Source organism: Triticum aestivum, chromosome 5D, assembly GCF_018294505.1.
Source record: "Triticum aestivum cultivar Chinese Spring chromosome 5D, IWGSC CS RefSeq v2.1, whole genome shotgun sequence".
Lineage (NCBI taxonomy): Eukaryota > Viridiplantae > Streptophyta > Magnoliopsida > Poales > Poaceae > Triticum > Triticum aestivum.
In genome coordinates this window covers 416,379,650-416,391,921 of record NC_057808.1, presented here as the reverse complement: position 1 = coordinate 416,391,921, position 12,272 = coordinate 416,379,650, and the positions used below count along the sequence as shown (strand labels likewise).

Here is a 12,272-nt window from a genome sequence, read left to right as displayed (position 1 = left end):
AAGATTGTGGTGGATGAAGTCAAGAGTGGAAGTTGTGCACAATATGGTGCAATCATTCGGGAAATCAAAGAACGTGCTACTGTCGTTATTCCATGTAATATAGTCCATGAATTTAGGAGCTCAAACTATAAAGCTCATAGTCTAGCGAAGCATGCATTTACTTTAGGGGTTGGCCGCCATGTTTGGTTAGGTTAGCCCAGTGAATTTCCTTTTGTCCTTGTAAATGTTGTGACAAATTAATAAAGCTTCGCGAGATTGTCTCAAAAAAAGTTAACTTGTCTAAAAGAAGTAGATTTGGCTAAAAAATAGTAAAATTGCCTCAAAAATAGAAAATGTTCTTAAAAATGGGAACATGGTACCCCTCAGCCGATTGAACGTCGGTGGTGGGTTTTTTCTGACGTTGCATGCGTTCGTCCAACACATTACAATTTCATATTTGTTTGCTCCAAGCATAAACGATCTGCTGCGCTAGGTGTCAGCTTCAAATGTTGCATTCATGTTGCAATTTGTTTTTGCGTTGATGCAAGCATTTGGCTTATTTTTCTTGGCAAATTATTGCAACCAATAGAGATTTGTGAACTTTTGGCTTTTTGGTGAGACCGGATGAAACCTCTCGGTGGGACTAAACAATGATGACCTAAGTACTTTCGCACTTCAGTGTCACCGATTGAAACCACTCGGAAATTTCGATTGAATTTCAATTGGCAAGAGAAGGTTGGCAAGTGCTCTTCGGTGGGATCGAAGGGCCATCTCGGTGAGACCGAGACGCTAGAGTTTAGATAGTGGCTATGTCAAGTGTATCTTGGTGGGTCCGGCTATATGTGTTTCAGTGGGACCGAGAATGACTTTAGGATTTAGGACATAGATGAATGTGAGGGTGTGATTGAGGATTTTGAAGCAATATCTCTAAGCAGTTGAGCAGTTATACCATGATCAAAACCTCATCCCCTCTTAATAATATTGGCTTCCCTATAGACTCAATGTGATCTTAGATCACTAAACCATAAAATGTATAGTCTTGAAGTTTTGTCAATATCATTCCTTAGCATTTTGAGGGGTCCGCATCCACATCCCATTGCCATAACTAAATTGAACTTTCCTGAAATATTCTTCGAGTAGGCATTAGTTCAGTGATGTTGTTATGAATTACCAAAATCATCCGGGAATTAGTTGCACTTTCACCTGCGACCCGCGCCGCCGCGCACCACCTCAACGCCGCCATACACACGCACGAGGCACCACATCTGGCCACCTCGCGCCAGATAGAGTTGCCCTGCCGCTACTGTCCCTGGATCCAGGCGTGCTTCGGCGACCAGAGCCTGCGGCGGCGAGACGATGGAGGGGTTGGGTGGAAAGGTGTGGCAACGCTAAGGTTTTAGCCCCCGAGTCGCCAGGGAGAGAGACGCGGGTGGTGGTGGGGGGGAGCATCAATTAGTACGTGTTACACGAACAAAATGATAACAGGACAACATATAGACAAAAGCAATCCCCCATTCGTTCCCTCCTCATTCTGTACCACCATGGATCGTTGTTTATGTTCTTCGAGACTAGGGATTGTTTTTTTAGCTCCAAATCCAGCTCACCCAATTACATGAGAGAGACATGCCACTTCTGAACCTTTACAGTTCAGCTAAAGAACTCTAAAGTTCAAATATTCTCTTCAACACCCTCTCGATGGACAGCAACAACCGCGTTGTTGAACTTGAGCAACTTTCTGGCCCTGCACACCCTCATGTTGAACTTGAGCAACTTTCTGGCCCTACACACCCTCATGACGCCATGCCAACCGACACCGAGCGCCGACAGCCCAGCAGCAACGCCGAACACCCTCCACCCGGCCACCACACAGACATAGGCCAGGAAACCCGACGGCACGGCACACATGGCCACGAGCGCATGCAGCGATAGTGGCACGCGGTAGGGGCGCTTCAGCATCAGGTGCTTGGCACGGAGCCAGAAGGAGGCGAACTCGAGCAACGTGCCCAAGCTATATAGGAAGTTGGCGACATGATCGAAGCCAAGGAATGAGACGGCGATCATGACAACGGTCGATGCGGCGATGGCGACCCACGGGGTCCCGGTGTAGGAGGTGCGGCGAGCAAAAACAGCCGGGAGGGGACTGAGTTCCGCCATCCCGAGGAGCTGGAATGAGCCACTGCTCATCTGGGCTTTAAACATGCCGATGGAGGAGATCGTCGCGCCGCCCCCCTTCCGATACTTAGCCATGGGCCCCCGATGATGCCTGCCAGAATAGATAAAATTATATTTCCTTTGAAGGAGCAAAAAAAAGATAGTCAGATCATAAACTGCCTTGGTTGTATTCAGCCCGGCTTGATTCTAGAACAAGCATCTGCACAGTTTTATTATGTCCCCTAAAATAACATATCTTCGGTTTTATGTCTCAAGAAGGCATTAAAATACTGGTTTGCTAATACTAAGTCGCCGGAGTTTTTCTTATGTCTCCAAAAAGAAGGCAACTAGGTGGAAATGTATGTGGTGGACTTTGCACTAAACTAAACTCAAATAGTACAAAGTTGTACTAAAGCAGCATCAATTAATATTGATCGGAGGGAGTATCACATTTTAGAATTGCAGGCATAGAAAACCCTAGTCAACTTTGATATAGAATCCAATACTCCAAAGTGGAATTACATGCAAAATCCATATATCGCCCTCTTTGCACTCACTCTTCAAAGTCATGATTTGTTTTAAATATATTAAATAGTGTTCGTCGTGATTTAACATGTACACCTGCAACATTTGGTGGAACAACATACTACGTGTCTCGGATGGAAAAACAATAAGCCTAGAATTTGAGTAGTCAATATGGGAACATCAATGAAACTTTGCAAAATTCACATCTTTTTGGAGTAAGCAAAGAGAAGAAACTATGGATTTTGTGTAAAACCCTCTGCAGAAATCCGAGAGCATATAATTTATGCATTTTTTTGCATAAACCCATTAATATAAAATAGTATCATCACTAAAGTTAAGCTAGATGCACATCATAAAAGTAGAATTTCCCTGATTAGCAATTTCACAGAAGAAAAACATGTTTCCGAAACGTGACGTTTACCCTCGTATAAGGAGACCGCTGTATAAGCCCAACAATATCTTTTTTTGAGTTGTTGATTGTTATTGAGATAGCTAACTGCTTACACCAAGCGGTATAAGCCCAACAATATCAACAAAGAAAACAAAACTAGGCACAGATACAAAGGAATATGAGCGACGGCAGTAAGTATATATATTTATTTGCAAGGAGGCTGCAGTAAGTATATTGATACATAGATATCCTATATGTTTTTGTTTCTAATGCATAAGATAGATGATTGCTATTACCTCCGTCTCAAGATATATATAAGACGTTTTTGTAGGCACATGACAAAAACAAAGGAAGCAAAGGAGAATGAGAACGAACAAAATGACGAAAAACTTTTGCCTCACAGTGATAAGAACAATCTGTAATAATTCTGATACTGAGCGGCGTTTGTACGTACCTGCGGCATCGGCCAAGTAGCCAATGACCCAGGTACCCGGTGGTGCATCCGTGGCGCCGGTGGCGGCCATAAGCAGCAGCAGGTAATTGACAGCGATCAGAACAACCGCCACCGTCAGCGCCCGGGGGAACGGCCGATCCCACTAGTCGAGGTTCCAGAACAGCGTGTTGAAGAAGAGCCTCCAGTCCTTCCTCCCCTTCACTTGCGACGCCAAACGGGGCCAGCGATACTATCCCCAGTGCCACCGCGCCCTAGCCGACAAAATCTGGCCTTCACACCGTCGGCCACGATGATAGACTGGACCAGACTATCAACAGTGACATCTGTCAATCTGGAAGCCCTATCTGTAGCATCAACTTCTGACATTTCTGACAGACATGGATGCATGTACAGGGCAGTTCCTACTGCGGGTTTTTTGAACTTCTCAAAGGATTTTTCAATTTAACTTATGAACGATTTCTTTCTGCTTGGGACTGAGTTTCAAGAAGACACTGAAGTCTACTAGGCCAGGTAGTTTATCCAAGATATCACCCTTGTAGTAGTGAAGCACGTATTTTGTTAGTTCTCCGAGACTTCTAATAACATGTGCTTTCCTCGTGAAGATATCGTCATTGCAGCAGGGTCTCTTTGACTGACTTGGTGAATTTATCAGTCATTCCTTTTGAAATCCTGCGAGCTGATATTGATACTTGACTCATTATACAGTCAAGATGATACTATCTTGAAAAACTTTGGGCGTACAAGGTTCAAGATGTTGAACACTTCAGCGATGTGGTTCTGGAAAAGTGTACCAGATAGAACTTACGTGGAATATGTACACTGCATAGTGATTCTAGCACATTAGTCGACTCATTCCGAGCTGTATGTTAGGGAACATAAGCAACATGTCCCAGCATGAAGCTGCAACGGTGCCACCCCCATCACTGTCAATGATCCAAGAGAACCGAGTGTATCCAACCATGAGGATACTCCTATTGGCTTGCCAAGACTTAAGGATTTCCAACTAATCTGCTTTGTCACCCTTGACAAATACAAATCATACAGTAGTATGTCCTCCACTTGCCACCGTAGAAATTCCCTTTTTGATGTACCTAATATGCCTTTAGGAAGTACAACAGGAGGCCTTCCACAGGGATACTTTGCCAGGAAGCTCTGAATGAAACTAATCAGCATAAATGTTTTCCCAGAACCAGGGGCATGAGCTAGAATGTTTTCCCAAAACCAAGGACTAAAATTTTAAACAGAAAGTGGAAACCTGCCAACTGATGTGCTCTTATCTGCTTTTCATGTCTTGGATGAATAGAAATGTCTAACGCAATGAGTTCTTCAGCGACTCTAGCATCACTAATGACAATATCATCAGAATCCTTTGAACGCATTTCACAAAAATATGATCTTGACCTTGATGCCTGACATGAGGTAAATACAATGTTAATTGATTGTTCCAATGATACATTTAAATTTCATGAATACCATGTAAAAAAAATGAAAATAATGATAATCCAAAGTTCCATATTTGTTACTAAACCCATGTCTTGCACAATGTAGACAAGCCACATCATCTATCTATCTATTATTTGTACTAAAAGCAAGACACGGTAAAAATAGAAATGTAGACTTGAAAAAGTGCAAAACATCCCACCGTTCGTTGAACAGAACAGCTTATTGATCAAATTTTGGCCCAAACTGTTTCGTTTCAAAAAGAAAAGGAAAAATTTGAGCGCAAACTGCATGTTCCACATCCTACCATTGTTTATCCTCCCATACCTGTCATTTGTATAATGCACGGCAACAACGCACCTTAAAAGAGTGGTGTGGTGCTTCCACTTCTGGGAGAAGCAACATACACTAAGTCATCTATTCTTGACGATTTCTTCGACAACACTAGCTCACAAGGAACGTAGGAGCCAAATAAAGAATTCTTTTGGACAAATACGACTGTAGAGGGATCACGATCAGATATAGCCATCATTCCATAATATCTAAAAACATGAGTGATGGAATCCAGTAACTAGTATTGTAACATGTAAAGTAAGTTGAAGACAATGCAAGCATCTTGACACTGTAGTTAGTGTCGCCCACCCCTTCTCTTCAACCAGAAATATAACTAAATGTATTTTGCATATACATAGGCAAAACATGGTAAGCATTGGACTAACTAAACTGTAGTACAGTCCTTAGATGTAGAAAAGTTTATTTTAATTAGATCCAGAAATTCCGGACAGAAGGGTCCTAGTTCTATGTAGTCAAATTTGAGTGGCAAAAGCAAGAACACTTGAGTGGTTGTACCAACTGTCAAGATGGCATACCATTACCCTATTATTTATCATCGCAAATTAAAAGAAGCAGTTGAAATGTTCAGTATGTACTAAAATCTCCAGGTCATCAAAGCTACATGCTTAATTATGGCCATTGATCATTATACAAGCAGTCCTTCATGCTGTTTTGTTCATAGAAACTAAACAAATTACCCAACAATATTGAGTTCATATTTAAATAAGCACATGACATGACCGACGCAAAGAATATGTTAGGGGGGTCCATACAAGGAATGATGGGATACATAGCTATGTGTAGGAAGAATCCAACAACTACAATTAGAGTGTAGTACAAATACATGATACTAAAAGAATACATTTAGTTTTCTTTTTGTATCATACATGCACGAAAAGTGGGAAAAAAAACTCGCTAGAAGGAGGGCTTGAACCTCCCACGTTGTGGTTAACAGCCACATGCTCTAGCCAACTAAGCTATTCCAGCTATTTTGATACAAAAAATATTTAACTGTACATATAAAAGCTACGTGATCTCTTCCATGGCAAATTCCATCTCAAGGATTGCAGAAGGCACCAATTTTCCAAATATTGATGTCAATCCATGAGACTGGAGACAGGCATAATACGCCCACCAGACATAAACCTTTTACTTTTGGTAATAAAAAAACCTTTCCATGATTGCAAAAGTTTGAATGTTTGATCCACTGTCGCATACTGTTTTGTATGGGTCACGCAGATACATGATAAGTTACAGTACGAAATAACAAACTAGAGCATCTCATACAACATGCAACTTATAATACCAATTTCAATTCTAATATAGGCTCATCATAGCATATCAGGTAAGGCCCAAGAAACAATCAACTTGTCCATTCTCGTTCATGAGGAAACAAAAGCAAAGGAAGCAGTTGCAAATTTAAGGTTTTAGACTGATATTGAAGAAACCGAAACCCACAAAGATGCATCAATTGACCTCAGACCAGTAAATAATTGAAGGTCCAATTTGAGCGAGTATTTGTCATGTATGTCAAACAAATAACCTGCAAAAGGAAGCATCACATTTTGTTTGAAGCCCACAATTGAACAAGTGTCAACTTCATGCTATACGCTCATATTTGAAAATATGTACTATAGTACGATAGTGAGTCACATACAAAGTATTACGCTAACAGTAGAAAGCCTGAAATTGATCATCTAGGAAACAAAGTTTGATGTGCTAAAATACTAAAGAAACGAAAAATAGTGGTAGCAGAAAAATAAATTCATATTTTTAGGTTAAAGTTATCTGCCAGATGCTGGGTATCACATGAATAAATTCATATAAGGAAAGACGTATGATACATAAAAAAAATAGTAGACACATAACTTATTGGAAGTGAAACATAGCAGAAAAGAACATGGCAATTGGATGTATCATGCATGCAGATTCTAGAATGTTAACTCTAGCTCAGTAAGAACATGAAAGTTGTGCAACCAAATATTGAAACAACCAAAGGATTGACAACTACCATAAGTACTTACATAAAAGCCACAATTTAGGCACACAATGATATCGATGCAAAGGATGTGCAAACAACACTTCAAAAGATTTAGTGACATTAGTATTAAGTAGGATACTAGAATGTAGGAGACACAACTTAGGATGACAAAAATGTTATAGTCACCTAGCAGAGATTTCATGGCAGAAAACGCCAGGGCAAGAGTTTCTAAGACAACATAAGCTATTATATCCTCTTTGACCAGCCTTACTTCACAGAACCCGGTAAAAGGGCAAAATATATGTAGAGAAGCGAGAATCAAGGAGCTGAAGCACTAAATGGTGAAAACAAAAACAGAAAATTAAAGATTGAGACATAGATTGGTAAGGACATAAACATAAAATATTGTTCAGTTATGAACAAAATGACAAAAAAATTAATAATAGCAAGAGAATCATATGCATAAAGGGATACGTGCAAGCTCCTGTCTAGTATAGTTGGATGGGAGAATTTCAACATGTAGAGTGTTTGATGCATCTGAAGGAAGAGAAGGCCCATAAGAACCAATATAAGGTATCTGTGAAGATGTACCAAGTCAAGTATGTTTCCTCTTTCTTTTGGTTCTAGAGGAGCCTTACTTGACAACAATGACAATCTCGAACGATCGGAAAGCCATATATACATGGTGTACGTACAACAGCCAGCCTGCCTTCACCTTGCATACAAAAAGCCTTGATGTCCTAGCACATCGTCCTGTTGTCCAGCAGCTCATCCCCACTGTTGTTGATATCAACTTCGTTCAGCTGGAAGTCCTCCGATGTGCAGCACTGCTCGCTCGATTCAAACCACAGCTTTGGTATCACCTTCTTGAATGCAGTTTCATAGGTGTTCTCCAGAGAATCAGCTGCTACGAGCCAACACTTTCTTTTGCTGCCCAGGCCAGTACGCCGGCCCGATTGCTTGACAGGTAACAATGGGGTTCAAGTGAACATCTAGAATGACGACTCTTTATGCGCCCACCAGGGAGATGCCCTCCCCGCATGCCTTGGTAGAGCCAAACAAGACTTTTGCATCAATAGAGTTGTTAAACTGATCCATTGTCAGTTCTTTGTCTTCTGAAGTAGATTTATTATCACAGCGGATCACAAAGAACTCTAATACTTGCCAGCCACTTGTCTTAACCAATAGACTTTTCAAAAAATTCATGGGAAGTAATGTACTGACTAAATGCAATGACCTTCTCTACCGCAGATTCCACAAGTGACAGGATATTGGTGAAAAATCTGGCCTTCACACCGTCGGCCACGTTGATAGACCGGACCAGACTATCAACAGTTACATCTGTCAAGCTGGAAGCCCTATTTGCAGCATCAACTTCTAATATTTCTGACAGACATGGATGCATGTACAGGGCAGTTCCTACTGCGTTTTTTTTTTTTACTTCTTATAGTCTTCCAACTTATGAACGATTTCTGACACTGAAGTCTACTAGGTCAGGTAGTTCATCCAAGATATCACCCTTGTAGTAGTGAAGCACGCCTTTTGTTAGTTCTCTGAGACTTCTAATGACATGTGCTTTTCTTGTTTAGTTATCATCATGCAGTAGGGCCTCTTCTACTGACTCAGTGAATTTATTAGTGACCCCTTCTCAAATCCCGCGAACAATAGGATATATGCTACTATCTTGAGAAACTTCAGGCATAAAAGGTTCAAGATGTTGAACACTTCTGTGACGTGATTCTGGAAAAGTGGAAGGACCAATTACGTGGAGTATGTACTCTGTGCAGTGATTATAAGTAGGTTAGGCACCATAAGCAACATGTCCCAGCATGCAGCTGCGATGGTGACACACCCATCACTGTTAATGATCCAAGAGAACTGGGTGTATCCAACCAAGAGGATACTCCTATTGGTTTGCCAAGCGTTAAGGATTTCCAACTGATCTCTCTGTCACCCTTGACAGAGCACAAATCATACAGTGGTATGTCCTCCACTTGCCATCGTTGAAATTCCCGTTTCCATGTACCTAATATGCCTTTAGGGAGTACAACGAGAGGCCTTCCAGAGGGATACTTTGCCAAGAAGCTCTGAAAAAAACTAACCAGCATAAATGTTTTCCCCGAACCAGGGGCATGAGCGAGAATGCAACCGAGACTAACCAGAAAGTGGAAACCTGCCAACTGATGTGGTCTCATTTGCTTTTCATGTCTTGGATGAATAACAATGTCTAACGCATTCAGTTCTTCAGCGATTCTAACATTCACCAGTGACAATCTCATCAGAATCCTTTGAACGCTTTTCAGAGAAATATGCTCTTGACCTTGATGCCTGACATGAGGTAAACTTAATGTCAATTGATTGTTCCAGTCATACATTTAAACTTCAATTCATTCCAAAGTTTATATTATGCCATCGTGACATTTCTGAAAAATTATAATGCATAACAGTAGATACCGAATATCAGAAAATAACAACTACATGTGCTATACTAGAAAAGTTCTCTTCATGCTCGAAATACAGGAATAACCAAAATAACAACCCACGAGGTCTAGCATCAGGCTCTGCGGCATGAGAAAATGTGTCAATTTTGTCGGATAAGATGAGCAAATGTGTCAATTCTCAGGTATGATTGGCATATTGTGCCCCTTTAGGCACTTGGCTCTTATAAAAACAGACTTTCTTCAAACAACGTAATAGTGTAATACTCCCTCCGTTCCTAAAGATAAGTCTTTTTGGAGATTCCACAACAGACTACATACGGAGCAAAATGAGTGAATCTACACTCTAAAGTATGTCTATATTACATCCGCATGTAGTCCGTAGGGAATCTCTAGAAAGACTTATATTTAGGAACGGAGGGAGTAAAAAGTAAAAAATGTATTTCAAAGCAGTTTCAGCACACCAAATGGGAGTCCCACACGTGCCTGTGGGCCACTTTGCTTGTTGCTAAAAAGGATATTTGGTAAGAACTTCCGAAAAATTACAACTACATATATTGCTAAACGGCCTCAGAGTTACAGAAGCACCATCACATATTTTAAACAAATAACATACCTTTCTCCACTGATAATCAATGATTGTGTCAGCCCTTCTCTCACAATCATACCACAGACACGGCATACATGACCCAGATCTTCATGAATCTGTATTTCACGATACCACGCTGCACCTGCCGCCACCGCCATCTCCCCGTCAGACAACAGTGGCTCTAAGTGGGCTTTCCCGACTGGGCCTCCATAATGTACATCTAACACAATTAAGAGGCCCACTACCAACCTCAAACACAATCACCATTAAGGCTCATCATCTCGCCATCTTCCTCCTCCGCTCGAATCCTCCAATGCCCCATTCTAAAAAAATGACTCCTTGCCGTTTCCTCCTTCCTCGCCGGCGGCGCGGTTGGACGGAGAGATCCCCTACTATCTGCCACGGGCGGCGGGTACACGCACCCGCCACCGATGAGGACACGGTACGGCACAACACAACCAAAAAGATCTTAACAATTCCCAAGCATCCACCGAAAATCAGGACGCCCGGCGGGCAGTTCCGCGCATCCCTCCCCTGCCAACGCGAGCCTCGCCCGAAACCGCAAGGAATCCTACCACCCCAACCCTGCGCGGCGCCCACACACAAAGGAACATGGATCGAGAGTCATGGCATATGGTTACTTGGTTGGCCGAAGTGTGATGGACACAATTGTGGCATTTAGCCAAAAGAGCATGACAAGTGGGCTAGGTGACTAAGTGATTATGAACCGAACACAATCGACTGAGTAACCCTCCATTCCTTTATACAAGGTGTATTTGTTATTTGATAAAATACCAGAATGTAAGGTGCATTTCTTCTAATTCCTCATAATTCCCTTATTAGCCCTCCCAAAAAGGGAAAGTATCTCTCTGCTGATTGTCTGTATCTCTCCTTGTAGGTGTTACAGTTATATTAGTGATGACTTTTGGTCTTTTGCATTCTAGCCTTTTGGCATCCTCATGTACTTGTATATATGCTGCCTTTGGCCTCCTAATAAGATTAAGTTGCTTTCTCTAACATGGTAACAGAGCTTAGGTTATTTTTTCTCGCACGCTGCAACTCATGCTCGTACAGATCGATTCAGTATCGATCTAGTCTTTTTCCTCGATCCCATCTACTCACCGCCATGAGCGACCTCCTCACGTCTTGCTGCTGCTAGCTTTCCCCTGGCCCTTGGTCTTGATCTGCTGATTCTCATGTTGCTCCGCTCACTTCCGCCGCCTGCTGACCAGATGTGTCCCTCCGGCTCCTGATCTGGCTGCTGGGCTCGAGCTGCTGCTCTAGATCTTCCCTGACTCTGCCCGCACCTGTGTATGCTGCTCTGCTGCAACCTAGCCCGATTCAGGTCGCTGCGCTACCTGCGCCTTCCGGTCGAGCGACTAGCATCTGTGCATCCGTGGGGACCCCACCTCCTCCTGGCCAGACCGCCGCGGCCCCACCTTCTCCCGTCCAAGCCGCTGCCGCCCCTCCTCAGGCCGTGCGCGTCCGCCCCGCTCCGCCGCCGTTCGTGTCCATCGGTCGCCGATTCCTGCTGCCACCCACGTCCGCCGGCCACCGGTTCCCGTTCTAGATCGGCCATCGGGTACTAGATTCTTCTCATGACGTGTATTTGACTAGGTGGACCGAATCGATCCACCTGCTTCCTGCGTCTGTGCGCGTCCTCCCTGCGCCGCCCGTGCATCGTTCTGCTTTGGGCTGCTTCTGGGCAGCCGGGGTCCAGTTGGCCTGCTTCTGCTTTCGGCTGCCTGGCTTCAGTTCTGTGATTGTTAGAGAGAGAGAGAGAGAAGAGGAAAAAAAGGGGGAAAAGGAGTAAAAAAAGAGAGGTGCAATGCTTTTGTCGGGTACGCCTCTCCCGCGCTGCCCTGTGTTTTTCGACGGTATTCCATACATTGATCCCGTCTCGCACATGCGCCTTTCCTCGATGCTTGGTGCTCACCCGCTTGGAGGTGGTGGTTGTCGCCCTACTTCGACACCTTATGCGACATCCACCG

General features: G+C 43.0%; 1 protein-coding gene, 1 long non-coding RNA gene and 1 other non-coding gene across 5 annotated transcripts; all 3 read right to left on the bottom strand.

Annotated features, from left to right (window-relative positions):
* Positions 1–1,473: 1,473 nt before the first annotated feature.
* LOC123122258 (probable polyamine transporter At3g13620) lies at positions 1,474–4,367 on the bottom strand. 2 transcript variants are annotated; one of them, XM_044542434.1, is made up of 3 exons: positions 4,306–4,367; positions 3,501–4,176; positions 1,474–2,242 (listed from the first exon to the last, which is right to left on the bottom strand). In XM_044542434.1, exon 3 carries the CDS (start codon positions 2,224–2,226, stop codon positions 1,648–1,650), a length of 579 nt encoding a protein of 192 aa, XP_044398369.1. In that variant the 5' UTR covers positions 2,227–2,242; positions 3,501–4,176; positions 4,306–4,367; the 3' UTR covers positions 1,474–1,647. The 2 variants fall into 2 exon arrangements, with proteins under 2 accessions (XP_044398369.1, XP_044398368.1); XM_044542433.1 differs by having other exon boundaries at positions 3,501–4,365.
* Positions 4,368–4,791: 424 nt separating this feature from the next.
* LOC123122259 (uncharacterized) lies at positions 4,792–10,337 on the bottom strand. Of its 2 annotated transcripts, XR_006460123.1 has the most exons (3): positions 10,309–10,337; positions 9,414–9,582; positions 4,792–9,341 (listed from the first exon to the last, which is right to left on the bottom strand). It is a non-coding gene; the product is annotated as an uncharacterized lncRNA (long non-coding RNA). The 2 variants fall into 2 exon arrangements; XR_006460122.1 differs by having other exon boundaries at positions 4,792–9,582.
* On the bottom strand, positions 6,187–6,260 carry TRNAN-GUU (transfer RNA asparagine (anticodon GUU)). Its single transcript has one exon. It is a non-coding gene; the product is annotated as a tRNA-Asn (tRNA).
* Positions 10,338–12,272: the final 1,935 nt, after the last annotated feature.